This window comes from Megascapheus bottae, chromosome 1, assembly GCF_031878675.1.
Source record: "Megascapheus bottae isolate mThoBot1 chromosome 1, mThoBot2.hap1, whole genome shotgun sequence".
Lineage (NCBI taxonomy): Eukaryota > Metazoa > Chordata > Mammalia > Rodentia > Geomyidae > Megascapheus > Megascapheus bottae.
In genome coordinates this window covers 26,397,838-26,425,785 of record NC_143509.1, presented here as the reverse complement: position 1 = coordinate 26,425,785, position 27,948 = coordinate 26,397,838, and the positions used below count along the sequence as shown (strand labels likewise).

At 52.3% G+C, this 27,948-nt stretch overlaps 3 protein-coding genes across 10 annotated transcripts in view; all 3 read left to right on the top strand.

The window, feature by feature from the left end:
• Dazap1 (DAZ associated protein 1) overlaps positions 1-1,904 on the top strand; it is a 33,240-nt gene extending 31,336 nt beyond the window's left edge. For 4 of the 6 annotated variants that reach the window (XM_090339325.1, XM_090339340.1, XM_090339307.1 and 1 more), the window contains one exon: positions 932-1,904. In XM_090339325.1, the coding sequence (XP_090195451.1) occupies positions 932-1,107 (176 nt within the window). In that variant the 3' untranslated portion in view covers positions 1,108-1,904. The remainder of the gene's footprint in view (positions 1-931) is intronic. The other 2 variants (XM_090339331.1, XM_090339316.1) reach the window with 1 other exon arrangement.
• Positions 1,905-5,389: 3,485 nt separating this feature from the next.
• Positions 5,390-7,362, top strand: Rps15 (ribosomal protein S15). Its single transcript, XM_090339360.1, has 4 exons — positions 5,390-5,461; positions 5,768-5,853; positions 6,892-7,126; positions 7,213-7,362. The coding sequence occupies exons 1-4, from the start codon at positions 5,459-5,461 to the stop codon at positions 7,324-7,326; spliced, it is 438 nt and encodes a 145-aa protein (XP_090195486.1). The 5' UTR covers positions 5,390-5,458; the 3' UTR covers positions 7,327-7,362.
• Positions 7,363-12,511: 5,149 nt separating this feature from the next.
• Positions 12,512-27,948, top strand: part of Apc2 (APC regulator of Wnt signaling pathway 2) — a 28,919-nt gene continuing 13,482 nt past the window's right edge. The window contains exons 1-10 of one of the 3 annotated variants that reach the window (XM_090339273.1): positions 12,512-12,565; positions 19,835-19,993; positions 20,111-20,201; positions 20,308-20,488; positions 21,616-21,724; positions 21,826-21,939; positions 22,216-22,293; positions 22,529-22,627; positions 23,326-23,716; positions 24,229-24,324. In XM_090339273.1, the coding sequence (XP_090195399.1) occupies positions 12,512-12,565; positions 19,835-19,993; positions 20,111-20,201; positions 20,308-20,488; positions 21,616-21,724; positions 21,826-21,939; positions 22,216-22,293; positions 22,529-22,627; positions 23,326-23,716; positions 24,229-24,324 (1,372 nt within the window). Of the gene's footprint in view, positions 12,566-18,377; positions 19,160-19,834; positions 19,994-20,110; positions 20,202-20,307; positions 20,489-21,615; positions 21,725-21,822; positions 21,940-22,215; positions 22,294-22,528; positions 22,628-23,325; positions 23,717-24,228; positions 24,325-27,948 lie in introns of those variants that run through there. The other 2 variants (XM_090339266.1, XM_090339283.1) reach the window with 2 other exon arrangements.

Genomic DNA, 27,948 nt, shown 5'->3' with positions numbered 1-27,948 from the left:
GCTTTGGGCCCTTTCTTTGTTTACTCTCTGATGGTCAGGCTGAGCAGTGATGTGGCCTAGGTAGGTGCCGCCTTTCTATAAGATCCTCCCTGCCTGCACCCGGGCAGCGGGCACAGCCTCCTCTGCTGGCCTGCGCGGGGGTGGATCCGGCGGTGCCCTCTGGGATGGGCCCCTTGCCCAGTCCAAGACCTCAACTGACTACGAGCCCTCAGATGGCTCCAGGAGTACATCAGCACAAGGACCCACTGTGTCCGCCACCAGGTCTGTCCTGCCATTTGAAGACAGTGCTGTTCCCCTTTCCTAGAAATGCCTTCTGTGCCCCTGAAGCTGGCAGGGAGTGTGGGTATAAGGTCTTGTTTAAGGATATGCGGTCACAGTAAGTTAGGCTGGGCCCCACACCTTTCTCCTCTCCTCCCCATCAGCAGTGAAGCTACTAAGCATAGGCCACGGCTCTGAGATCCTGCTGTCCGTGGGCACCCAGCCACACAGGTGGAAGGTGCAGGCCAGGTGCTGCACTGAACACTCCCGTCTTATGGTTTAAGACATCTTGCACCGCATGTGAGAACACGGCAGATCAGATCAGGGGTGTGCCCAGTCCAGAGCCTCTGGCCCCATCCTGAGAGTTCCTGGCATGGAGGAGCAGAGACAAGGGGCGGACCATTGGGCCTGGGAAGTGTGGAAGCTGCTTTTCTTTCTGTGTAGATCCTGGTCATAGCTTTCTGAAAGCTATAAACTCCCTTGGCTTGTCGTCCCACCAAGGCTGTCCACCTGAGGCAGGCGGCTGTGTGGGACGTGCACACAGCAAGGCTGGGGCCAGGGCCTTGGCAACCTCTTCTCAAGAGACAAGTCCAGGCAGAGTGGCTCAGGCCAGCGCCCATGCTGGGTCTGCCACCCTCTCCATGACCCAGAGCTCACAGACTCTCTCCCCCAGCAGGTTACGGGCAGGACTTGAGTGGCTTTGGACAAGGCTTCTCGGACCCCAGCCAGCAGCCCCCTTCCTACGGGGGTCCCTCAGTGCCAGGGTCAGGGGGTCCCCCCGCCGGTGGCAGTGGCTTTGGACGAGGTCAGAACCATAACGTGCAAGGATTCCACCCCTACCGACGCTAGTCATGAACCACCGGACATCAGCACCAGCTGAGACCAGGATTCGGAACTTATGAACTTGTGACAATCACAAACTTGGCAGAAAAATAGCGACTGAACCTGGGGGGAGGGTGGGGTGGAGGCTGTGGAGGTGGCTGTGGGTGTCTGGACTGAGGTTTTTAAATATATTTCTTTCTTTCTCTGACCCATCAGCACAATAAAAAACAAGTCACTGGTTCAACAACAGGGTTTAAAAAAATGTCTTCAGCTTTAATTCAAACTTCAGGTTTCTTTTTCTTTTTTTTTTTTTTTTCCTCGAAATTATTTTCCTGAGCCTTTTGTTTTACCGTATATTGTAAACTTTTATGTTAAAGAAAAAAATATACATTTACAAATTGTGAGATTTTTAAGAGAAATTTTCTACAATGTATACTGGCTTATTTTTTAATTTAAAACAGGGTTCCGTAGGCACTGGTGGGAGTGGGGGACTTTTTTTGTCCCCTTGCTCCTAGCTTGGGGGTTGGGACTTGTTGGTCCAGAAACTCTGGGAGCTAAAGAAGAAATCTACTGAGTGTGTTTTTGTTTTTGTTCATTCCTTGCTTTTGCTGGCTGGCCTGCTTAGTCTGCGGAGCGCTGTGGGGTGGTTCTCGTGCGCTGTCTCACTCACCTGCCAGTGCTCACATCTTGGGTGGTCTGGACCCCATGCAGCAGGTGATGCCTGGGCTGGAAGCCCACCTCCCTTGGGCACGTGGCTTCAGGGCATTTCCCACTGACCAGTTTGACCCTGGTTTGAATAAAGAGAAGTGCGTTTGGAATAGAAACCCACATTTGTCCGAGTGTTTTCTTTGTCTCCATGACTTTCCTGTGCTTCCTTTCCCTTGCCAGGAAAAGATCTGGATCTGACAAGTCCTAGGTCTCAGTGATGTTCATGGACTTGGTGAGCAGAGGCCAGGCCTGGAGGCCCATGCCTTATGTGAGCCTTGGACTGTGAGAGCTCTGGGTAGTGGTGAGTGACAGGACATTATATGGGTTGCCTCCAGTGTCTCTGCTTCCACTGGCACTCAGAGTCCAGAGCCTCGTCCTATGCAAGCTATAGCTCCTGTGTCAACTATCTTTCTAGTGGTACGGCACCCACGGGCCGTTAAGGGACAGTGGTCTTGCATCCTGGTGCCAAAGGAAGATAAAGGTTTTTTTTTTTAATGTAACAAGGGCCTAAAAATCCAAAACACACTGGGTGCTGATGGCTTGTGCCTGCAATCCTGTCTATTCTGGAGCCTGGGATCTGGGGAATTGTGGTTCCAAGCAAGCCAGGAAAGTCTGTGTGACTCTTAGGACAAAGTACTCATAAAAGGCCTAAAAAAGGTGTCGCTCAAGTGGTAGAGTGCGCCTCAAACAAAGGAGCTCAGGGACCTTGTCCAGGCCCTGGGTTTTAAGCCCCAGGTCCAACGTACGCGCGTGTGCACACACACACACACGCACACACACACAGTTCCAAAACATGCTGGAAGTCTGAAGAGTGCAAGACTTGGGAAAGGGGATTTAGAATGAGATAGGGAGAGGGGTACACTGTGAACACTGGTGCCAGCTATTCTCAGCTGCCCCTGGCACACAGTGGTTGAAATCTGGTGCAGCCATCCCATACACTGCACCATCACAATGGGAAGTTCCCTCCTTCCACAGGCAGAAATAATGCCCTGCCACTCTCCCATTAGCAGAAGAACCATCTTGTTCAAAAGGAGCTCCTAGGACAGCAGAGAGAGCTGCAGTTCCTACAGGTGACAGCAGAATTACATGCTCCTGATACTTGTACCTTGGGGTCTGGGAGAGGCCAGCTCTCCTGCCCAGCCCTAGCTCCCACCTAAGAGGTGAAGTCAAATCCAAAAACTACCGAAGAAACTGGATGGAGCTGCAGGCTCAACTATCTCCACTCTAGGAGATCACACCTAGCACACCAGCCTTTAGTGAAAACACACACAAAACAGTTCCAGGCTCTGAATACGAACACTAATGTCAGCCTGGCATAATCTTTTCCTTCTCAAAATACACAATAACGTAGATGTATGTAACATCCTCATCCACCACTCCCTGTGGCCGCTGAACCCTCAAACCACGATTGCTAGTGAGTTCACTGTGGACAACTCATAAATTACTTGTGTTGGAAGCTTGAATATAAATTGAATAGAATGGCTGAGGGTGGGGTGCAGGCAACAATGTACTCAAAGTTCCTTGCAATAAAGGGTGAACATGGCAAGCTGGGAGTTTGGCCTAGTAGTAGAGTGCATGCATAAATTTAGATCCAGGTTCAATTCCTCAGTACCACATACATTGAAAGTGGTGCTGTGGTTCAATTGGTAGAAGCTCTAGTCTTGAGAAAGCCCAAGGACAGTGCTCAGGCCCTGAGTTCAACCCAAGGGCCGCCAAAAAAAAAAAAAAAAAAAAAAAGTGGGGGATGAACAAGGCTGGGAATGTAGCTTAGTGGTAGAATTTAGCTGACTTAGCATGCATAAAATCCTGGCTTTGATTCCTCAGTACCATATAAGCAGAAACAGCCAGAAGTGATGCTGTGGCTCAAGTGGTAAAGTGTTAGCCTTGAGCAAAAGAAGTTCAGAGACAGCATCTCAGCCTTGAGATCCAGGACTGACACAACCACACACACACACACACACACACACACACACAAAGGTGAACAATATTGCAGTGGTACTCAGTAGACATGTAGAAAATGAATGATACGGCCAAGAACTGTGGCTCCTACAATTCTAGTTACTCAGGAGGCTGAGATCTGAGGATTGCAATTCAAATGTAACACTCTTATCTCCAATTAATCACTAGAAAACAAGAAATGGGGCTGTGTCTCCAGGGGTAGGGTGGTAACCTTGAGCTGAATAGCTCAGGGACAGTGCCCGGGCCCAGAGTTCAAGCCCTGTGACCACCACCAATAAGATTATTGAAATGAACTTCAGGAAACGATAATGAGGTTTTTTTCTCTTAGCTTTTTTTTTTTTTTTTCCTTTCTGGTCATTTCTATTTGGAAGTGTAAGAGGAATCACAGAAATGGAGGGACAGAAATGGAGGCAAACAAATGCAGCAGTGGTACTCTCTGGACACTGTTGGAAATGAACTTGTGTTGGGGCTGGGAGTTTGGACTAGTGGTAGAGTGCTTGCCTAGCATTCATGAAGCCCTTGGTTCGATTTCTTGGTACCACATACATAGAAAAAGCTGCAAGTGGTGCTGTAGCTCAGTGGTAGAGCCCTAGCCTTGAGAAAGTCCAAGGACAGTGCTCAGACCCTGAGTGCAAGCCCCAAGACTTGTGGGTGGGGATGGGAGGGAAAACAGAGAGGGAGCAAGGGAAGTGGTGGCATTGTCCAAAAAGAAATATACTCAGGGCAGGGTATCCGTGGCTCAGCCTGTACTCAAGAGGCTGAGGGCTGAAGATCACAGCTTGAAACCAGCCAGGGCAGAAAGACTCCTTGTAACTCTTTTGTGTGTGTGTGTTTGGGTCATGAGGCTTGAACTCTGGGCCTGGGTGCTGTCTCTAAGCTCTTCAGTGCAAGGCTACCACCCTACCCCTTGAGCCACAGAACCACTTCCTGTTTTCTGGTGGTTAATTGGAGTCCCACTGACATTAGTGCCTGGGCTGGCTTTGATCTGCAATCCTCAGATCTCAGCCTCCTGAGTAGCTAGGATCACAGGTGTGAGCCACCACAATGCACCCCTTGTGATTCTTATCTCCAATAAACTACTCAGAGCCAGAAGTGGCACTGTGGCTCAAAGCAGTATAGCTTTAGCCTTAGGCAAAAGAGCCCAGGCCTCTAATTCAAGCCCCTTGACTGAAACACACACACACACACACACACACACACACACACACACTCACACACACACACGTTTCCACCTTGCATTGAGCTATATTGAGCTATACCCCCAGTCAGGCTTTAAGTCATTTACACCTAAAACCCTAGTTCTGAGGACGGTAGTAGGAATCCATCTGAGGCAGACGAGTCTAAGTGATTCTTATCTCTAATAAATCAGCAAAAGGACCTGGAAATGAAGGTTGGTTCACTATTTTGGACACACACACACACACAGGATACACTTGGAGATGAGTCTCAAGGATTCTTCCCCCCAGGGTTGGCTTTGAATTTCCATCCCCCTTATGCAGCCTGGGGAATAGGATCACAGGAGTGAGCTAAAACCAGGCAAAATCCCTTTTGCGTTGGCGTTCCTAGTGTGCATTTTACCCTCCCGGCAGCAGGGGGCGATCATGCGACTCAGGAAACCGGAAGCGCGCGTGGCTGAGGGGGGCGGGACTAACCGGCCTCGCGATAACTGCACAGTCGCAGTTGGAGCGGTCTTTTCCCAGCGGCCGGCAAGATGGTGAGTACTTCGTATCTGCACTCTGGCGTTGAGCGTATCCGGAGCCATCCATGCCATGGTTCGTTGGCGCGGGCCGGAGGTCAAGCTCTGCTACCGCAGCAGCCCGCTCGAAACCTTTGAGACCGCAAATGGGGGACGCGGGGCGGGCTTATTCGGTGTGGGGACCAGCGGAGTGTGGAAAGGCCTGTTGTGGCCCGCGAGCCCCAGCCAGCGCCCCGTAGGCCGGACACGGGAGGCCCTGGGGGCCGCCGGGGGGGTCGCAGGGATCGGATCTCTTCACACCCGCTCACCACCTGGCTCGCGCAGGCGGAAGTGGAGCAGAAGAAGAAGCGGACCTTTCGCAAATTCACCTACCGTGGCGTGGACCTCGACCAGCTGCTGGACATGTCCTAGTAAGGGGCTCGGCAAGGGCACGGGGGATCTGCGTGGGAGAACCCCGGGGAAGGAAGGGTCGGGGTTCCGCTCGGGGAGCTGTCATTGAGCGAAGGAAGCTCAAGGCTGGCGCTCTTGGTACTCGAGCGAGCCTCAGCTCACTTTTCGCCTTTTTTTTTGTTTGAAAGTGTTTCACTGAAAGCCCAAGCTGGCTTCAAACCACGATCCCGAGTGGATAGGATTATAGGCATGATCCTCCCATTTTTTTCTGGGAAAGACCCCTATGGCTGACATTCCAGCAACTGTTTGTGGACCACCCCTTCATGTGCTGTAGAAACAAAAATGGAGGTAACAGTCTGGGAAACTGGGCTCTAATGCCTTGCAGCATGTTTCCTAGGGAACAGGGTGATTTGTTTTTTTTTTTAAAGCACTCACAGAGGCAAATGGGCAACCAGCTCCCTTGCATCTGAGAAGGGACGCTCATCCCATCTGCAGCAGTCAGTGATAACTGGGAGAGTAACTATGGAAGCCAGTGCCTGTTCGTGGCACCGCAGTGTCTAACCTCTCTCCTGTATTTGCTCGACTTGGGCTTTGCTGTCAAGTTGCTGCCTTTATTTAGCTATATTCCCTTTTGCATTCAAGCACAGCCCTTCTGTGGCAGGGCTTGAAGCCTTGCCTCAAGTCACCCGACTTTTTTTTTTTTTTTTTTTGCTCAAGGCTAACACTACCACTGGAAGTACAACTCTCATTTCCAGCACTGGTGAAGGGAGTAAATTGGAGATAAAGGTCACACAGACTTTGCCAGTTCAGTCGCCTAGGTAGCTAGGATTACAGGTGTGAGCTATCAGTGCCTGACTCCTTTGTTCATTTTTACTGCTTCATAATGGTTCTTGAATTGTGAGTTTATCCCTGAAACTGATGGGGGAAGGGGTGTCAGATGCTGGCATTTTTGTGTCTCTTGGTCTTTATTTATTGAGGGAGTAGAACCACAGGGAAGGCCCCGGTGGGGTGGCCTGAGCACAATCCAACCAAACTACCCTTTTATCCACCTTTCCCAGTGAGCAGCTGATGCAGCTGTACAGTGCCCGGCAACGGAGACGGCTCAACCGGGGTCTGCGCAGAAAGCAGCATTCGCTGCTGAAGCGCCTGCGCAAGGCCAAGAAGGAGGCCCCGCCCATGGAGAAGCCCGAAGTGGTGAAGACGCACCTGCGGGATATGATCATCCTGCCCGAGATGGTCGGGAGCATGGTCGGTGTCTACAACGGCAAGACGTTCAACCAGGTGGAAATCAAGGTGTGTAGCCGCTGCTGGGGTGGTGGGGTGGTGGCTCAGTGCCGCCCAGTGTCTCTGACTCCCTGCTCTGCTCTTGGCCTCCACAGCCTGAGATGATCGGCCACTATTTGGGCGAGTTCTCCATCACCTACAAGCCTGTGAAGCACGGCCGGCCTGGCATCGGGGCCACCCACTCATCGCGCTTCATCCCCCTCAAGTAACCTGCACACCTAATAAAGTCACACATCTCCACCTTCTACTGCAGCTGGTCCTTCCTTCTGCCCACAGCTGGAGCACTGGGAGGGACTGCCACATTAAGACACCTCCAAAGGTGTCAAGGGTCTGTTCAGAATAACAGTGGGGCAGTTAAGTTTGCCTCCTAGCCAGAATGGATAACAGCTGGAGAGGAGGGAGGTTAGGAGTGGCAAACCCCTCATCAGTGGCTTATCCCACATTTAGTGTCTTGCCCCTTAACCCACACTTATAGATTCAGCCCATTCAGGTGGTACCTCTTACGCTTTATACTTCCACTAGCTACTGGAGGTTGTAGCAGCAAGAGGAGTCATCTTGTGACCCCACACCCTCAACCTGCTGAAGTCCTCAGCACTCAGTGATTTCTGGGATCCATGTCAGACCGGTTGTCTTTGAGTAGGTTGTACTATCCCTTGGTTAAGGAAAAACGCTGGCACAGGAGGTTCTGGAGAGGCAGCCAAGATAGGGGGCTTCCCTTGTCTAGAGGCTGCCTGGTGGGTGGATTTTGCTGTTTTAGACTAAGCAGGTGAAAGGCGGGGTACTCACGTGAGTGGTGCAGGCACAAAATGAGGCTCTTCGTTTAGGGTTCTTGGTCACAAAATACATATCTCTGGACAAGTCACAATGGTAAGAAAACTTGGAGCTTTGTCGAAAGTCAGCAGGCAGAAAGGGGAAGTTTTATTTACTTTTTGGTGGGTCGTGGGGCTTGAACTAGGCCTGGGAGCTCTACCTGAGCTCATCAGTTCAAGGCTACCGCCCTACCCTTAAGCCAAGCCCCAGTTCCCATTTTCTAAGAGTTAATTGGAGATAAGAGTCTCAGGTCCTGGGGCTAGGGTGTAGGTCAATGCAAAGCACTTGCCTAGCAAGTGCAACTTTCTGGGTGTGATCCCCTGTACCCAAAAAAGTCTCAGGTCCTTTTCTGCCCAGGCTGATTTAGAGCCTTGGTCCTTAGATCTCAGCTTCCTGAGTAGCTAGGATTACAAACATGAGCCACTGCACTCTTTCTCTAACCATGGCTCCTCTCAGGAGGGACACTTAGCTCCTTGGCTGCTAGGGGTATTTATATGGTAAACGCAAATAGGTGTTTAGTGTGTTTATTTTGGCCAGTCCCAGGGCTTGAACTCCGGGCCTGAGCACTGTCCTACCACTTAAGCCACAGTACCACTGCTGGCTTTTTTTCTATGTATGTGGTACTGAGGAATCAAACCCTAATCTTCCTGCATGCTAGGCCAAACTCCTAGCCCCTTATTTACTTTTTTAATTGGTTGTCGGGCTTGAGCTCTGGGTTTGGAATACTGTCCCTGGGGGTACTTTTTGTGGGGGGGAGGGGGAGGGTCATCATAGAGCTTGAACTCAGCCTGGGAGCTTACCTGAGCTCTTCAGCTCAAGGCTACCTCCCTACCCTTGAGCCAAGCTCCACTTCCCATTTTCTAGAGGTTAATTGGAGATAAGAGTCTCAGGTCCTTTTGTACCTGGGGACAATACTTTTTTTTGCCCTGTGTTTCATTCATACTAGGGCAAGCACTGTACCACTAGGCCAAACTACCCACCCCTTGGGAACATTTCTTGTAGGAAGGAAAGCATCTTGTTTTCCTTTGGCGCATACGATTTTTTTTTTTTTTTTTTTTTTTTTTGGCCAGTCCTTGGCTGTATATGTGAACCAAGGAGTTGAACTCTGCTTCATGCATGCTAGGAAAGTATACTACCACTAGGCCATACTCCTGGCCCCTCTGTATTGACCTTTATGCTTGAGGGGTGTGTGTGCGCCATGATGCTTCATTTTCCCTAGTCTTATCCTGCCTCAACCATGGAAATGCCTTGCCCAGGCTTCTATCTTGAAGCTAATTAGACTAAAGGAGGGTTGAGAATGTGGCTTAGTAGTAGAGTGCTTTCCTAGCATGTATGAAGCCCTCAATTAAGTTCCTTGGTGTCACATAAGCAGAAGAAGGCTGAAGTAGCACTGTGGCACAAGTGGTAGAGTGCTAGCCTTGAGCAGAAGCTCAGGGACATTGTTCGCAGGACTAGCAATGTATCTGAATAAAGGAAAAGAAGGGTGAACAGTGGTGCATCTCACTGGGAAGGAGCTGATACAAGGAAGGAAAGCCATGGTTAGAAACTGGCAGGCCTTAGCTGCTGCCAGTGACTCCTGTAATCATAGCTAACGCAAGATGCTGAGATCTGAGAGTTCAAAGCCAGCCATGGTAAAGCTGGAGGTAGAGCTATGGCTTAACTGGTTCAGCATTATCCTTGAGCATAGTCCTGAGTTTTGGCCCCAGCAGCAACCTGACAGATGGAAATTCACAGTGGCTATCCCTGGGTTATATCCCTGCTGACTTAACCATGCACTAGGGAAATGGCATGGAATGTGCAGAAATGCTGGTTGTGATGAGTGACGGCTCAGTGGAAGTGGGATGTATGATTGTCAGCATAGATAAACAGAATTTGGTCACAGCAGCCTGTGTTACTATATCTGTCAATGTGCCTTGGCCTCTCCTGGCTTCTCAGAAAGGGAAGAGGCACTGGGGTGCTCATACTGCAGCCTCCCTTGCGATTCACGTTCACCTCTGGCAGAGAACCTGTGAACCCCCTCTTCCCCACATTCCTGTAGTCTTTGCTACTCAGGAGGGTAAGATCTGAGAATTGAGGTTCAAAGCTGGCTCAGGTAGGGAAGTTCCCCGAGAGTCCACTAAACCCAAAAATTGGAGCACTCTTATTTTTTTTTGCTAGCCCCATGGCTTCAGCTCAGGGCCCGAACACTGTACTTGGGCTTTCTCAAAGCTAGAGCTCTACCACTTGAGCCACAGCACCAGTTCTGGGTTTTCTATGTATATGGTACTGAGTACTCGAACCCAGGTTGTCATGGATGATAGGCAAGCACTCTACCATTAGGTCAAAATCTTGGCCCCTCAAACGCTAGCATTGAGCAAAAGAAATACAAGCACACTAAAGTACGGTAGGGCCATATGGACTCCTGTAATCCCAGTGGTGAGGAACTCAAATGAATTTGAAGCTCAAGGTCAATCCCTGCAATCTCAAGACAAATTTTGCTGGTTGGTGCTTGTATAGACATGGTAATTACACCAACTTCACCTAGAGGGTGAGTAGAAGTCCAAGGGTTAACTTTGATAGATGTAGGATCAAAAGCTCAGTTAAGCAAAGGACGGGGACTCCAGTTAGAACTCCTGCTGCTTGCTATCAGCGTAGTTGTAGGTGGCTATGCCATCTCATGCCCAGATGTCAAACTGCTCAGCCAGAGATGGGAGACATGCCAGTCTGGGAGTCATCTCTCAGGCCTTCAACCTCATTCTAGATGGCTATGTGTCCCCAGGCTCTGACAACCAGTGGAGAAACAATGCTTTGTAGTAGGGTACGCACCTGTGATCCCAGGGAATCCGAATCCAGCCTGGATAACATGGTGAGACCCTGTCAAAGGACCAAAGGCATGGATTTCAGCACTCCAAACAGTTTAGGTTGCATGGGAGACACAGCTCTGAGCTCCAGACAGTGGTCTAAACCTCCAGTTCCTCTGGGCTGGCTTACCCAGGTCACATCCAGAGCCAAAGAGAACTGCTCCAAATCTTCAGGCTCCATCCACATCTGTCAGCTACCCTCAGGTCCTGCATGTGGCCCCCATAATTTCTTACCTGTTTAAAACAGTTCTCAGGCTGGGTGTGGTGGCTCACACCTGTAATCCTTGCTACTCAGGAGACAGATCTGAGGATGGTGGTTCAAAGCCAGCCCCGGCTCTGAAGTCCGTGAGATTCATCTCCAGTTAACTACTAGAAAAGCAGAAGCGCTTCTCAGAATCCGTGTTCTCTGCCAGGAATACTCTTCCCAGGTTATTGGGTTTCCCCACTTAGGTTGGTTCAGTTTTTTGTTTTTGTTTTGTTTTGTTTTTGCCAGTCCTGGGGCTTGAACTCAGGACTTTGGCACTGTCCTTGGGCTTTCTCAAGGCTAGAGCTCTACCACTTGAGCCACTACATTTCTGGCTTTTTTTTCCATGTATGTGGTACCGAGGAATGGAGCCCGGGTCCTCATGCATGCTAGGCAAGCACTCTACCACTAGGCCAAACTCCCGGCCGGTTTCTATACTGCTTGGTGCCCGTGCTTGCTCTCCATCCTGAGACAGCACCCCTGTCTTGTCCGGTTGCTTGCTTCTATTACAGAATTTAAAACGGGTTGGAATAGCCCACACAGCTGCCACTCCTCCTCCTCTGTCCAGCATCCCTTCTATCCTAGCATCCTCCTTTCATTCACCTCCTGCATCCACCTCATTGCTCCTCCAATCAGCATCCAGCCCTGGACCTGCAACAGTTGCTTCCGCCCTGATCGCTTCTCCCTGCGTCCACTAGACGGCGCCCTGAGCGCCCAGTGTGGTGGTGGGGCTGGGAACTCCCTGCTCTGCCCAGAGCTCACCGGGGCTCTCACCGCGGACCCAAGTTACCCCCAAATCCCTCTCCTTCGTCCTTCACCCTCGGCCCCTTACCAGTGCCCTTCTCAGCAGCTCCCTCCACACCTGCTGCCCTGCCCCTTGTCCTCATCTAGCCAACATTCTATTTAACCAAAGCCAAGGGATCTTGGTTATTTCTGTCCATTTGTTTTCAAGGACACAGTACAGGGCTCAGTAAATCTGTGAATGGCTGGGTGTCTACGTGCCGTAGAACCCCATCCGGCGGCTCCCAGCCTGGCACACGGCAAGTGTTGGTGAATGACTCATGAACTTGAGTGCCAGGCCAGGGTGGGCGGATCCGGGCGCTGTCTGAGCTGTCCGGCCACCGGCTATGCGCACAAGGAACCACGGGGTGGCGCCCCTCGGCCCTCGCCGCGGAGGACCCGCCGTCGCCCTCTGCGCCCCCATCCCGGGGTGAGCGCCTCTGCGGCGGACCCCCTCTCAAGTCTCTAGGGGTTTCTCCCATCCCAGCAGACCCCTGCTTCTCCTCCTCCTCCTCTGCCCACACCTCCGTTCTTTGGGTGCTGCACAGCCCGCCCTCACAAGCCCCCCAAGACCGGTTCCTTAGTGCCTGCCCTCCCTTCCTACCGGCCCCTCCCACCGGATCCCTCCATTACGCAGGCGCAAAGCGCCCAGCCCCCCACCCCCACCCCTGCGTCTGTCCGAGGGGCGGGGCGCGTGCTGTCCAGGGCGGCCGCGGCTCCATGGGGCTCCTGGGGCTTCTCAGCCTGCTACACTCGGCCTTCTTCGGGGACCAGGTAGGGCGCGGGGGTCCTAGCCGCGGGCGAGGGGCCGGCCCTGGGGAATGGACTTGGAGGACGGTGGCTCCCCAGGGCCGGGGCGCGAGGATTGACAGGTGGGGGGGGGGTCTTGCGCAGTCGCCTTGGAGACGGTTGTCAGGGAAACCGTCGAGGGGTGTTTGTGCGAGGACGAGAGCCCCTCCCCTGCGCCGCTAGGACCCCTCTCCCAGCGGTGCGCAGACTCAGGCGGCCCGCGCTGCCTCCCCGTGGGGCTGAGACCCAGGGTGAGGACGGGAGCCGGGGCGCGCACCGCGCAGAGTGGGGGCGCCTGGCCACGCCCTGAGCCTCGCTAGGCCTCAGTTTTCCTCTCTGGATCTTGAGCTAGGACCCAGCGCCATGCTTGCCAGTGCTCATGTGCTGATATCCATCCTGCCCAACCCCTGCCCCGTTACCATTATGAGCCCTGGAGTACAACCATCCTGGTTTAAGGAGAAACTGAGGCCAGGGTGCAGTAAGAAACCCAAGGTCACACACACCACTGTCGCTTGAGCCTAGGCTGGGCCGGTGGAGGCTTTCCTTCAGGACTGGGCCCCAGGACTGGGGAGCTGTCCGTGGTGCTGAGAAGGCCATTCTTGCTCACACAGGGGAAACTGAGACCCACCACTGTGGTCTGGTTTCAGGAAAAAGATAGGTGACCTACCTCACTCCAATGGCAGCCCCTCCCTCGCATCAGGGTCAAGTCCTGTCATCCAACTTAGCTCACACCTGGAAGCTTCAAACCTTCCTCTACTTGGCATCTAGTAAGGCCTGTCCCATTTTCACTTTAGTCCCCGACACAGAGGAGATTCTGGAAGTGAACAGGGTATCAAAGGGACACAGAGAAGCCAAGGTCAGACTCCAGAAGCCTCAAGAGTCACCCCTGCTATTTCTAGGGCTGGGAATAGGGGGTCCCAGGGTGAGGTACAGCGAAGTGAGGGAACTTCTCAACCCAGAAGCCCTAGAGGACATGGGCAATGGGGTAGGGCTTTTTTGTCCACTAGAGAATGGAGACACTGGATGGGAGGGGGGGTCTCTAGGCTCTTGGAGTTCTCAGGCTCAGGAATCTATAACCTCAAGATGCTGGCATCAGAAATATTCTCAAGGTTGGGGACCTAGAGCATCCTGCCTTGGCATCCAGCCTCAGCCTGTAGCCCCTCAGCATTCTAGCTCTGACCACACCTTGAGGCGGGCGGCAGGCAGGAATGGAGGGACCCAGCCCAGCACTGATTGTATGTCCGGATGAGACTCAAACATGATCCAGCAACTAGCTCTGAGATCTGAGTCCCCATTTTTCTCCATGTGTACCAGGATGGGACTGGCCATCGGACCTCCAAGCCTCTGTGTGAGAGGAATGGGGCAAGCACTGTGACATCTGCTGTTCAACAAGAGAGACAGAAGGTAGTTCTGATGAAGAGCCAAGGATTATCCAACCAATACCCCCCCCACACACACCCCATGAACTGAATTGGAAACCAGACCAAGAGAGAGGCAAGCCCAAGGTCACACAGGGAAATGGAGGTTGAGCTGAAGCTAGGACCCTGAGCTGTGTACCCTGCTTGTTTCCAGCCCTTCCCTGCACACCTGAGACCCCCATTATAACACCCCAGCTAACAACCCTTACTGACTGACCCTGTCCAATCTCACTGCCCTTCTATCTCATGGCTTCACCAGACACTCACAAATACTGATTTGCCCTCAGCCTGGAACTCCCTTCCCCACTGTGGACTTGCACTATGTTCTCTTTTCAGGATAGCTGTGCAAGAACCCCCTCACAGCCTATTACATGCCCTCCCTCTTAGGCAACCAGATAATATAGCTGTGTCCAGCTCTGAAGGCTCCTGGACAGCTGAAATTGAGTCGTCCTGGCCCCTGGCACTGCTGGTCATAGCAAAACATTCAGGGGCTCAATACCCAACAGGAAGCAGTATGATTCCTCTGATGCCCTTGGCTTCTGTGCCTCCCTGGGCTTAGACCTTCCCAGACTGGCTGTCATTCTCATAGCTCCTCTGCATTTACAGAAGGGCCAGAGGCCTGGTGATTTTCCTTGTGCTTCCAGCAAAGGAAAAGACAAAGGCAGGGTCCAAACGCTGGTGTTCTAGTGCTGATAACTCTCTTTTAGAACCTGGGGGATACTGTGCTGAAGCTGCAAATGTAAACGCTGGGTGTTAAACCCTCAAGTGGCCCCCAGAGACCCATCCAGGATCAGAGGCAGCTGACAACAGACTCCTGAGACTCCTGGCCCCTCCCTCCTTTGGCTCCTCTTTTGTGAAGGGGAATTAAATAGAAGAGAAGGGGCGTAGAGACTGAGAGCGACAGAGACTGAGAAATACTGATGGGAAGATGTAGGCACAATCCCAGAAGACGGTAGACCGTCTGTGCTGTGTGGAGGCAGGAGAAAAGGGGAGGGGTCCCTAGGTATTCTCCCGCATGCCTGCCCATCCCCCTTGCTGCTCTCTGGAGTTCCAGTCAGGATCCCCCGCTCATCCCCCCCCCCCCCCAGGCTGGTGGTGTGCTTCGACACATCCTCAACAAAGATGCTCTGGAGTCGAGAAGGAGTTGACTGGCCTGGCCGCGCCCCCTGCCTGGGACACCCCAGTCCCCCACCCCATCGTCCACACACACACACACACGCACACACCAAGGTTCTGATGTAATATGCAAGATCTGAACATCTGTGGGTCGACAGGAGGTTCTGGGCTGGGAGGGAGGCGCAGGGCCTGGTCTTACGGAGGCCCCTGCCTTTGGACCCTTCCATACCCCCTCCCACACTATTTTCTCCCATCCCCCGCATCCCACAGTCCCTGACCTGAAGCCCAGACCCTGATACCCCGCGCGCGCCACCACTGGTCCCCACCCGGGGTCGCCATTGGCTGTTGCCATGGCACCAGCCCTTCTTCCCGCACCGCCATTGGCTGCCGCGTCTGTATCCTGCATCCCGCATCCTCCCCCGTTCCACGGTGGTCTCGTCCAGGGCCGGGAGCAGCAGCGCCGCCTGGCCGGGCCTGGATCTGGCTTTGTCCGCTCCGAACCCCCCCCAAGCTCCCACCCCTCTCGCCCACCCACGCTGCGGAGACCCTGGAGCGCGCCCGCGCCCCCAGCGGCCAGGGCCCGGGGTTCGGGCTGGGCAGAGGGCCGCGGCCCCAGCCGGGGCGCCCCAGCCAGCTGGGCTGCACGGAAGCAGGTGCGTTTCCCCCTTCTTGAACCCGGTGATCCAGGGAGGATGCTGGAGGGGAAACTGAGTCCCGGTGAGGTGGGAACCTGTGTCATTGCAGCTATGCTGTGCACACACCCACTTATGAGGCTTCAACTCCTGGAGATAACAGAAGGCAAGGGATGGGCCAGTGTCTCAGCAGGCTGCCGAGTGCCGTGATGGTATTTCTGCTTTTCTCTGGATATAGATTCCTCTCTGTAATGAGAGGGATTGGATTAGAGGGAGAGATTGGGCCATTTGAGCCTGACATTCCATACCTTGCTAGCCTTCCCTGCCCAGTCAGGCCCACCTCTGGTTATTGGTTCCTTTCCTCTCTCGAGCTGCCAAGGAGGCAACCTGACAACTTAAGGGTTGAAGGGACAGGCAAGGGGGCTTTCTGGAGGAAATGGCAACACTCAGTGCTCTAGGCAGGTGACCTGCATGGGCAAAGGCCTGAGGAGAGAGAGCAGCCAGTTTCCTGGCCAATCTATGTAGACCTTAACATAAGAGGGACAGGATCTGATTTGTGACGTGTGTGTGTGTGTGTGTGTGTGTGTGTGTGTGTGTGTGCGCTGATCCTAGGGCTTTAACTAGGGTCTGGATGCTATGCCTTAGGTTGCTGTTGTTCTTGTTTTCTTTTGTTTGCTCGAGGCTGATGCTCCACTACTTGAGCCACACTTGCATATTTAGCTTTTTTTCTGGCTAACTGGAGATGAGTCTCATGGACTTCGTGCCAGGGCAGCTTCAAACCACAATCCTCAAATCTCAGCCTCCTGAGTAGCTAGGAGTACCGGTGTGAGCCACCAGCACTGACTGCCTTGTGACTTTCAAAATTCCCTCTGGGTGGCCTAGTGGTAGACTACTTGCCTAGGCATGAAGCCCAGGGTTTGATTCCTCGGTACCACATACTCAGAAAAAGTCAGAAGTGGCACTGTGGCTCACATGATGGAGTGCTAGTTTTGAGCTGAAGAGCTCAAGAACAGCACCCAGGCCCAGAGTACAAACCCTGTGAGACACACACACACACACACACACACACACACACACACACACACACGAAGAGTTGTGTGGGCCAGCTGGGGGGGGCACGGATCCTTGATTAGGGCTCTGGGAGGTCTGATTGTGTGGAGAGGGAGGGATGTGTGTGGGGCCAGTACGTTCCTTCCGGGTGGGCACACAGTTGAGTGGCTAGAACCAGACTTCAGCCTTGATCCCAGAGGAGACCTTAATTAGTTCTGGGATGATGTATGAGGTCCCTAGGCTGCTTCCACTCTGAACCCTGCATCCTGGGACCTTCCTACTTGACACCACCATCAGACTTGGAGACTAGGAGACAGATGGGCTCTCCTCATTCTCAGATGGGCTAACAGGCTGGAGATGGGGTAGGTAATTGTGTGTGTGTGTGTGTGTGTGTGTGTGTGTGTCAGTTGTGGGGCCTGAACTCTGAGTCTGGGAGCTGTCCCCGAGCCTCTTGCTCAAGGCTAACACTCTAGCCTTTGAGCCATAGCTCTATTTTTGGCTTTTTTGGAGATAAGAGGTAAGGAAGCTGGACGATGTTCAAAGGCAGCTCAGGCAGGAAAGACTCTTATCTCCAATGAACCACAAGAAAGAAAATGGGAAGTGTCACTGTGGATCAAGTGGTAGAGCATTGGCCTTGAGCAAAGAGCTAAGGGATAGTGCCAAGGCCCAGAGTTCAAGTCCCATGACCACCCTCCCCCCTGCCCCGAAAATTGTCTAACAAATTTTCTCACCTAGACAGGCTTTGAGCCACAGTCCTTAGATCTCAGTCTCCTTAGTAGCTAGAATTACAGGCATGAGGCACTAGTGCCTGGCTGGGGTATATTTCTTTTGTGTATTCTGAACTTGAACTCAGGGCCTGTGTACTGTTCCTTAGCTTTTTTTTTTTTTTTTTGTCGGTCATAGAGCTTGAAGTCTGGGCCTGGATATTGTCCCTGAGCTCTTCAGCTCAAGGTTAGAACTTTACCACTTGAGACACAGCACCATTTATGGTTTTCTGGTGGTTAATAGGAGATAAGAGTCTCACAGAATTTCCTTCCCTGGCTGGCTTTGAACCGTGATCCTCAGATCTTAGCCTTCTGAGTAGCTAGGATTTATAGGCATATGAGTCACTGGCACCCGGCCCTGAGTTTTGTTTTTTTTCCTTCAGTCATGGAGCTTGAACTCTGGGCCTGGGTATTTTCCCTGAGTTTGTCAGCTCAAGCCTACTGTCCTACCCCTTGAGCCACAGCACCACTTCCAGTTTTCTGGTGGTTAATTAGAGATAAGAGTCTCACAGAATTTCTTGCCTGGCTGGCTTTGAATCACAATCCTCAGATCTCCGCCTCCTGAGTAGCTAGGATTACAGATGTGAGCCACTGGTGCCTGGCCCTGAGGTTTTTTGTTTGTTTTTGTTTTGCTGAAAGCTGTCGCTCTACCACTTGAGCGGCTCTACTTCCAGATTTTTGCAGATTAATTAGAGACCAGAGTCACACAGATTTTTCTAACTAGGCTGGCTTCCACCCATGATCCTCAAATCTTAGACTCCTGGTGTAGCTAGTATCACAGGGATGAGTTTGAGAGGGTGGATGTTGTCATGCCTACACTGCTTGCCCTTCTGAGTATGCTCAAGAGACAGGATGTGGGTTCCTATCTTGCCTGTCCACTTCCTTTTACTGTGAGACTCATCTCTTTTTACTGATCTCTTCTCCCTTGGACATCATTTTTTCCTGGAAACAGCCAGATAATGGTCCCAAAATTTAGGACTGATGAGGAAAAAAACCAGAGAACACAGCTGAACACATAGTAGGTCCTCTGAACAACTTCGGATAGCCTGATCTTATACCCATACCTAGGACTGAGCTCCCTTCCCTCCTCTAGTTCTGTCTGTGCCCATCAGAGTGACATCAGAGTAGATGAGGACTTCTGGGATAAGAGGAGAAGGGGAATGAATGAGCAAGTGCACGGATGAGCATGGACAGCGGGGGAGGGAGGTGAAGGAAGCCCATGGACAGGTGAGTCTACTTTGGGGAAGGAACTCAGGCTGGCAAGGGGAGGGGCTCCCGAGGAGGAGTTGGCAGAAAGCGAACTGCTATTGGTGAGCCTCAGACAAAGGCGGAAGGAGGGGATGCATGCTGACGGGAAGGGAACAAAGAAGGAAGAGAAATTATTGAGGGTGAGGTTTGCATGGCTCTGGCAGGAGGGCCAAGCTGAATGAGGACACACTGGCCAGCTGGGCAGGAAGAGGAGGCTGGACCCAAGCCAAAAGAAAAAAAAAAAGGCATAAAGAAGCAGGAGGCAGTGGCAGAGGAGGGTCAGATGGAGAAGGCACCAAAACTAGCGGGGGCTGACTAGAAGCTGACCAGACCAAGTGCTGGGTTGTGAAGGTAGCTGCCTTAGACTGAGATGGAGGGGAAGGGAGGCTGCAGAGGGTTCTGGCCTCACCTCCCTGGGTGATGACGGAGCTCAGATTAATCTATCCTGCTGTCTGGTCGTTTGATTCCCTTGTTACCTACTTATGGCTTCCGCTGGCTATGTTGATTGTCACGGTGTTCTTACTGCCTGTCAACTGGGCTAGTTATCTGTCCACCCAGTCTGTCTAGCTATCTGCCTCTGGACAGTCTCCAGAGGATAGATTCTGTCTATGTGACTGCCACCCATTTTGGCTCTGACGATGAATGCGGTAGCCTTTGATTAGCTAGTCCATCTCCTAGTTTAAATTGCCAAATGCTGCTCAGATGTACATCTGTCCCTCTGCCTGGCTACCATGAGCTTGGCAGGGAGGGGCTGGCTTGTCGGTCAGTTAAGCATTCTCTGTGTCTGGACACCTATGCAATAGCTCTGCCCCTCTGTCTCCCATTGTTACTGTGTATGTCTACCACTCCATCTGTCTCACCGTCTGTCCCCACATCCCTGGGCCCTGCCTGGAATGGCCCATGCCAGCCACTTCTGTTTGGAATGGGTAGAAAGGCTGGCACTTAGGTTTGGCCTGTCTGTAGGGCTTGGTCATTCCCCTCCAAAACCCGTTGAGCCCTGTGACCCTGCAACCCTTCCCCGCCCAGGCACTCCAGGAGCTGAAGATGACGAGCTCGGTGGCATCTTATGAGCAACTGGTGAGGCAGGTGGAGGCACTGAAGGCTGAGAACAGCCACCTGAGGCAGGAGCTTCGTGACAACTCAAGCCACCTGTCCAAGCTGGAGACTGAGACCTCAGGCATGAAGGTAGGAGCTGGATCACAGGGATAAGTGCCAGGAATTAGCACAGAGTCCTGAAAACCTCATGCAGGTGCATCCAGGTAAGCCGAGATGCCCAAGACTTTGTTTCCTGCTCTGCTACAGGAAGTGCTAAAGCATCTACAAGGCAAGCTGGAGCAGGAGGCCCGCGTGCTGGTGTCCTCTGGGCAGACGGAGGTGCTGGAGCAGCTGAAAGGTGAGAGGTCCACGGGGCCACCTCTCCCCGGACCCCTAGAGAGCTGGGAGCAGGCGGGCCAGGCAGAGCACGGCCCTCCCTTGACATGGCCCTCCCGCTTATCCAGCCCTCCAGATGGACATTAGCAGTCTGTACAACCTCAAGTTCCAACCACCAGCCCTTGGCCCGGAGCCTGTCGCCCGGACCCCGGAGGAAAGTCCAGTCCCCGGCTCTGGACCCTCCAAGGACAGCTTTGGGGAGCTGAGCCGGGCCACCATTCGGCTGCTGGAGGAACTGGACCGAGAGAGGTGAGAGGGCGTGGGAATGAGACCCCGCGGGCTGCCATGTAGCTCCGCCCACAGCGCTCTCTGTCCTCTGATAGGTCCGCCACCGTGTGACCACGCCCACCACGCAAGCCACACCCCGCTCGACGCTGCTTTGGCCTGGAGCCCTCTTTTCCTAACTGTCCTGATCTCAGCGGGAGGGCAAAGAGGATGGGGGCATTTCTGGCAGAGGAAAGGCTTCCCCGACAAGCAGGCGTCGCTAGGGACGGGGCTCTGGGCAGTGCCAGGGCTCAGAATCAGGCCTAGAGCCAGAGGGGCTCAGAGCAGCCTTTGTCGAAAGAAGGATCAAGAAATCTGGGCCCTGGGCCAACAGGCAGAGGCTTGGACTTAGTGCAGCTGGGCTGGGTTATGTGAGGTCAGAGGGGGGTAAATTAAGAGCAGCCCGGAAGCCTGGTGCCTGTGACCCACACCTGTAATCCTAGCTGCTCAGGGGGCTGAGATCTGAGGATCACAGTTTGAAAACAACTCAGGCAAGAGAAGCCCTCGATGGGACTCGTATCTCTAATTGATCAGGAAAAGGCCAGAAGTGGGAGATATGGCTCAAGTGGTAGAGCACCACCAACCTTGAGCAGAGAAAGCCAAGCAGGAGCCCGTGTCCCTGAGTTCAAGGCTAAACCAAAACAACAAAAGTAACAAAGCAGCTCAGAACTTAGTCTGTATTCCACTATGCCATCTTTGACTCGTCCTCAAAGCCCTTCTACCCTCAGACTTCCACATTGTATAAACCGGGAAGACTTTCTGTTTTTGAATCAGAGGCTCACTAATATAGCTCATGTTGGCATCAAACTCATAATCCTCCTGCCTCAGTCTAATAAGTGCTGGGATTACAAGATTCTGAACTGGGCCATCCAAAGCCTGGAGTCTTCCTGTGTAAACTAGAGGGAGATTTGCAAGCATTAGAGAGGTGGTAAGGATATGAATATTTTTTCTCCAGTAACCCAAATTTACAAAGGAAGTGCTTTCTCTTCTTTCAATTAATTTTTTTTTGCAACCTCACAGTTAATTCCAGCCCTCAGTCCCACTCCAGTACAGCCAAGAAGAGACACTGTCATTCTGCCCCCCACATCTGCAATTGCCCTCCCTCCCTCCAGGTGTTTTCTGTTGAGTGAAATTGAGAAAGAGGAGAAAGAGAAGCTCTGGTATTATTCCCAGTTGCAAGGCTTGTCCAAGCGCCTGGATGAGCTGCCACATGTAGAGACGGTGAGCAATCCAGGATGCCCGCCTGACCTAGGACTGGAGAGCGGTGGGGTGGGCCTTGGTCCCAGCTCCCCTCATGGCAGCCTGTCCCACCTTCCCAGCAGTTCTCCATGCAGATGGACTTGATCCGGCAGCAGCTGGAGTTCGAGGCTCAGCACATCCGTTCTCTCATGGAAGAGCGCTTTGGCACCTCAGACGAGATGGTACAGCGTGCACAGGTGTGGGGCCATGGGCCAGGGAACCTGTAAACTAGGAGTCTCCTGCAGGAAACTGCAAAGCCAGGGGTAGGCCCTTCGGGGGGCGGGACTTGCTCGGGGGGCGGAGCCGAGGGCGGGGCCTGGAAGAAAGCCGAGGAGCCAGTGGCTGTCAAACCAGAAAGGGGGCGGGGTCAGGCCAGGGGGCGTGTCCATGGCCGGGAGAAGGTGGGGCCGGCGCGGGGCGAGCCAGGCTCGGCCCGGACTGAGCAGCTCCCATCACCTGTTCACCCCGTGCAGATCCGAGCTTCACGCCTGGAACAGATTGACAAAGAACTGCTTGAGGCACAGGACCGGGTGCAGCAGACCGAGCCCCAGGTACCAGGAGGCGGGGGAGGGGGGGAAGGGGGGGGTCAGCCAGGGCCCCAGGGGGATAATGAGGCTTTGGCGCGTGCAGTGCTTGGGAAGAGATCCTCAGGCAGTACCCAGGGCACAGGAATGGGTCTGTGGGGCCCCACTTATATCATCATGGGGAGCAGCTGGCCTCAACAGTTTAGTGCTCCCTATGGGGTGAAAACAAACTGATTCCCTAGGCCTGGGGCTCTTCCTGCAGGCCCTGCTGGCAGTGAAGCCCGTGTCAGTGGAGGAGGACCCAGAGGCAGAGGCCCCCACACACCCTGAAGATGGAACCCCTCAGCCTGGCAATAGCAAGGTGAGGGGGGAAAACAAGCCAGAGGATGGGCTGCCTGTGGGGCTAGGGTGAGACAGGCCCAGTATCCCTCCCCTCCGTCCATCCGAGGCTCAGGAAGGCCGCCCTGGAGTCGTGGTGGCTGTGAGACTATCGCCAGCCTGTGGACTGGCACCTGGTTGAGATGGACCAGGTGTAATCCTTTTCGTGTGTGTGTGCTGGATCTGGGGCTTGAACTCAAGGCCCGGGGCACTGTCTCAGTGCTCAAGGTTAGCACTCTACCACTTGGACCACAGCTCTACTTCTGGCTCTTTGGAGTAAGAGTCCCACAGGCTTTCCTGCCTGGGCTAGTTTTGAACTTGAATTCTTAGATCGCAGCCTCCTGAATAGCAAGGATTATAGATATGAGCCCCCAGCCCTCAGCAGGATGTTATCCTTTATGGGGGGGGCACTCTAGACATCTCTGTTGAGCTCATACATGTGGGAGGGGGCTGTAGTAATACCAGGGTAGACATCTGGCCATCACAGATTGGGGACATTTCCCTAATTTGAGAGTACTTGTGGCTGTCCTAGAATGGGGGTGGGGAGTGTGCAAGCTATGTCTGTGGACTGCAATTTCAGGACATCAGCCTCTTTGGGGGGAGTTAGGGGTGTGCGGGGTGGGTTACCTTGGTTGAAATGGATGAGGGGGCTGGCCTAACCCTATCCCATGTCCCCAACAGGTGGAAGTGGTTTTCTGGCTGCTGTCCATGCTGGCCACACGTGACCAGGAGGACACTGCACGTACGCTGCTGGCCATGTCTAGCTCGCCTGAAAGCTGTGTGGCTATGCGTCGATCAGGCTGTCTGCCACTGCTGCTTCAGATTCTCCATGGCACTGAGGCAGGGGCAGGGGGCCGTACAGGGACACCCGGGGCTCCGGGTGCAAAGGATGCCCGGATGCGTGCCAACGCAGCCCTGCACAACATCGTCTTCTCCCAGCCCGACCAGGGACTAGCACGCAAGGAGATGCGTGTCTTGCACGTGCTGGAGCAGATCCGGGCCTACTGTGAGACCTGCTGGGACTGGCTGCAGGCGCAGGACAGTGGGCCCGAGGGAAGCGGCGCTGGCTGTGGTGAGTGTGCAAAGGGCCTGTGCACCATAAGTGCAGGCCAGGTGTGTCCAGAGACAAGGAAACATCATGGCCTCCCACCAGCTCTGTGGGGAATCCTCATGGGCTCCCTGCTACCCCTGCCTTATTCATTTTTTCTTTCTTTTGGTGTCAGTACTAGAGCTTGAACTTGGAGTCTGGTCCGCTGTTTCTTAGCTTTTTCACTCAAGGTTCCTGGTTTCCCACTTGAGGCACACCTCTACTTTCAGTCTGGGGTTGGTTAATTGGAGATACAAATCTCAGACTTTCCTGCCTGGGCTGGCTTTCAACCATGATCCTCAGATCTCAGCCTCCCAAGTAGGTAGGATTACAGGTGTGAGCCACCACTGCCTGGCAACAGGCAGCAGAGAGCCAGCTGCTCTGAAAATGTCCCAACAGGAGGCTCTTGTGCTGGAGCTGGGGGGGAATTTGGGGGATTGCCCGGGGGGGGGTGCATCCTCAGGATTGGAATTTTGAGCTGGTTCTTTTCCCTACAGTTCCTGTTCCCATGGAGCCTCAGATTTGCCAGGCCACCTGTGCCGTGATGAAATTGTCCTTTGATGAGGAATATCGCCGTGCCATGAATGAGCTAGGTAAGTATCCCCTAGGCCCCCGCCTTCCGGGCCCCTCCTCTAGCCTCGTAGCCGTCTAGGACATTGACCCTTCAGCTGCTTTGGAAGAGAGACTGCATTAACTTTGTGCACGCGCGTGCGCACGTGTATGTGTGTGCGTGCGTGTGCGTGCATGCACTGTCCCAGAGCGGGAGCCTGCAGCAGTTGAGCTATCTTATTTTTGTGAGCTGTACTCTGCTCTACTGTATTTCTCATTTAGCCTAAAGCCTATAGGCTTTGTGCTCAGAGAGCATGCTTTCATCTGGACTTGCTCTAGGGCTCAGGAAAAGATAGTGGACAGAATATAAGGGCAAGGGCAGGAGGATGGCCTCGTGGTAGATGCTTGCCTAGGATGCATGAACCTTTGAGTTGGATTCCTCAGTACCACATACACAGAAAAAAAAAAGGTGGAAGTGGTTCTGTGGCTTGAGTGGTTGAGCCTTGAGAAAAACCCAAGGACAGTGCCCAGGCCCTGAGTTCAAGCCCAAGGAATGGAAAAAAAAAATTCAAGCCAAGTGCTGCTGGTTCACACCTGTAATCCTAGCTACTCAGGAGGCTAAGATCTGTACTTCAAAGTGAGACCCAACAGGAGAGTCCATGAGAGAGTCATCTCCAACTAACCACCCAAAACAGCTGGATGTGGAACACAAGTGGTAGTGTGCTATCCTTGAGGAAAAAAAAAAAAAAAGCTCAAGGACAATGTTCCAGCCCTGAGTTCAAGCCCCAGTCCTGGTATCCAAAAAACAAAGAAGAATATACAGAATCATAGCCGGTGGGTGGATTTAGACTGTGTGTGTGTGTGTGTGTGTGTGTGTGTGTACATGTACAAATGAAAAATCATAGTGTTTGGCTCAGTTCTGGAGTATATGCCTAGCACCCCTTCCTCACGAGGATTCCATGTTCATCCAGCACTGCAAGAAAAACAGAAAAGAATGGAAACCTGAGCAGGTAATGCTAATGGCTGAGAAGTCTGTCAACCTCCAGTCTCATATACAAAGGGAGATGCTATCTCACGTGCCAGAGAAGGGCATTTTATTAAGTCTAAGCTGAGCAGGAAAAAAAAGGCTGAAGTTGAGAGCAGTATTGCAGTAAAGGTTTAACTTATTTTGTGCCGATCCTATGGTTTGCACTCAGCATTTAGGTGTTGTCCCTGAGCTTTGTGTGTGTGTGTGGGAGGGGGGGTCATGAGGCTTGAACTCGGGGCTACAAGCCCTACCCCTGAGCCCAGGCGTTGTCCCTGAGCTCTTCAGCTCAAGGCTACAGTCCTATCCCTTGAGGCACAGGGCCACTTCCAGTTTTCTAGCAGTTAATTGGGCTGGCTTTCAACAGCAATCTTCAGATCTCAGACTCCTCATTAACTAGGATTTCAGGTGTAAACTACTAGTACCTGGCTAGAATAAGGGTTTTGAGAGGGTATTTGGCAATGTTGTGCACCTTAGAATCGTGATGTAGAAAATCAAAAGAGAGCGGCTCAGGAACCTGGCCTAGTGGTAGAGTGCTTGCCTAGCATGCATGAAGCCCTAATTCGATTCCTCAGTACCACATACACAGAAAAAAGCCTGAAGTGGTGCCGTGGCTCAAGTGGTAGAGCCCGAGCCCTGGGAAAAAACCAAGGACAGTGCCTAGGCCCTGAGTTCAAGCTCCATGACTGGCAAGAGAAAAACAACAAAAAAATAAGGGTCCGTCAGTAGGAGAATAGGTTAAGCCAACAGGAAGAAACAAAAGTACTTGATGGTTCAGGAAGGTAGGAACGAAGTTCAGTGTTGTTTCCTTTGATCTTAAGCCTTTATACAGTTTTTTTGTTTTGTTTCGTTTTGTTTTCTTTTTGGTGTCAGTACTGGCTAGAATTTACAGCCTCAAGCTTTTGCTTGGCTTGATTGTTTTAGCTGGCACCCAGTATTTAAGACATATATCTGGTTCAGCATTTGATAGTTGATTGAAGAAGGAGTTGAGTGGACATTTTTGCTCAGATTGGCTTTGAACTTTGATCCTGAGTAGCTATAAGGTTATAAATCACTAGCACCAGTCTCTTATATTACATTTTTGTTATAGAAGGATACAGAACATTTGGTTTCCTCCTAGACGCAGGTCCACATGATTTTTTTTTTTGGGGGGGGGAGGGTCAATCATGGGGCTTGAACTCTGGTCCTGGGCACTGTCTCTGGGCTCTTCTGCTTAATGCTAGTGCTCTAGTACTTTGACCCACAGCTCCACTTTTGGATTTCTGGTGGTTAATTTGAGTTGAGAGTCCATGGACTTTCCTACTTAGACTGGCTTTGAACTGTGATCCTCAGATCTTAGATAGCTAGGGTTACAGGCATGAGTCAACAGCATGACTTGTTTTTAATTTTCAAAGAAAAGAGGAAATGGGGGCTGGGATTGTAGCCTAGTGGTAGAATGCTTGCCTAGCATGCACCAAGCCCTGGATTCGATTCCTCCGGACCACATACACAGAAAAAGCTAGAAGTGGTGCTGTGGCTCAAGTGGTAGAGCTCTAGCCTTGAGCAAAAAGTGTCCAAGGACAGTGACAAGGCCCTGAGTTCAAGCCCCAGTACTGGCAAAAAAAAAAAAAAAGGCAATGCCCAGGCCCAGAGTACAAGCCCCATGACAGACCCCCAAAAAAGGAAGGAAAGATAAACCTATTTACATTTCCTGGAGTTCATTTCCATAAATATTGTTTTGTATGCATGTAGGCATTGGAGCTACAATGATTTTGCTACCAAGATGTGGCTTTCTTTTCCACTCCCCCGCCCCTTTTTTGCTAGTCATGTGGTTTGGCCTTGACCTTATACAAGCTCAGCTTGTGAGATACTCTACTGTACTTAAGCCACACCTCTGTCTGGCTCTTCGTTAGTTATTTTAGAGATGGGGGTCTCTTGGATGTATTTATTTTTATTTTTTTGCCAGTCCTGAGGCTTGAACTCAGCTTGAGCACTGTCCCTGAGCTCAAGGCTAGTGTAGGGTGTAGGGAAAGGAAACTCCACATGGTACAGAGAAGAGGGTTTATTGTGTGAGGGAAAGAGCAGACCTCAAGCCACCCAAGATGGAGTAGAGCAGAGCAAGAGGCCCTAGGGTGGGAGGAGAGAGATTTTATAGTGGGAGGGGTGTGGCCACAGCGGAAGTAGAGGTGACCTCAATCTTGGGGACCTCCCACTGCCCCCAGGCATGTCAGTGGCCAGAGTTACCGGTGCTGGGCAGGGATTTCCAGCATGCTGGGGAAGAGAGCCAAGGGAGGGGGCCATTTCTTCCCTGTAGACAGCTAACATTCTGCATAGACTTAAGCCACAGCACCACTTCTGGCTCTGGCTTTTTCTGTTTATGTGATACTAAGAAATGGAACCCAGGGCTTCATGTATGCTAGGCAAGCACTCTACCACTAAGCCACATTCTCAGACCCAGAGCTTTATTTTACTTTTTTTTTTGAGGGGGGGGGGTGGGTATCAGTTGTTTTGGCTTTAGCTCAGAGCTTGGGTGCTATCCTTGAGCTTTTTCACTCAGGACTAGTGCTCTATCATGTTTTCATTTTGTTTCTGCTTGAATTTAGGACCTGGGTATTGTCTCTGAGATTCTTTTGCTCAAGGTTAGCACTTACTACTTAAGCCACAG

Coding starts and splice junctions, on each gene's coding strand:
- Rps15 (XM_090339360.1), top strand. Junction 5,854..6,891: donor CAGCTGCTGGACATGTCCTA/GTAAGGGGCTCG, acceptor CACCTTTCCCAG/TGAGCAGCTGATGCAGCTGT. Junction 7,127..7,212: donor TCAACCAGGTGGAAATCAAG/GTGTGTAGCCGC, acceptor TGGCCTCCACAG/CCTGAGATGATCGGCCACTA.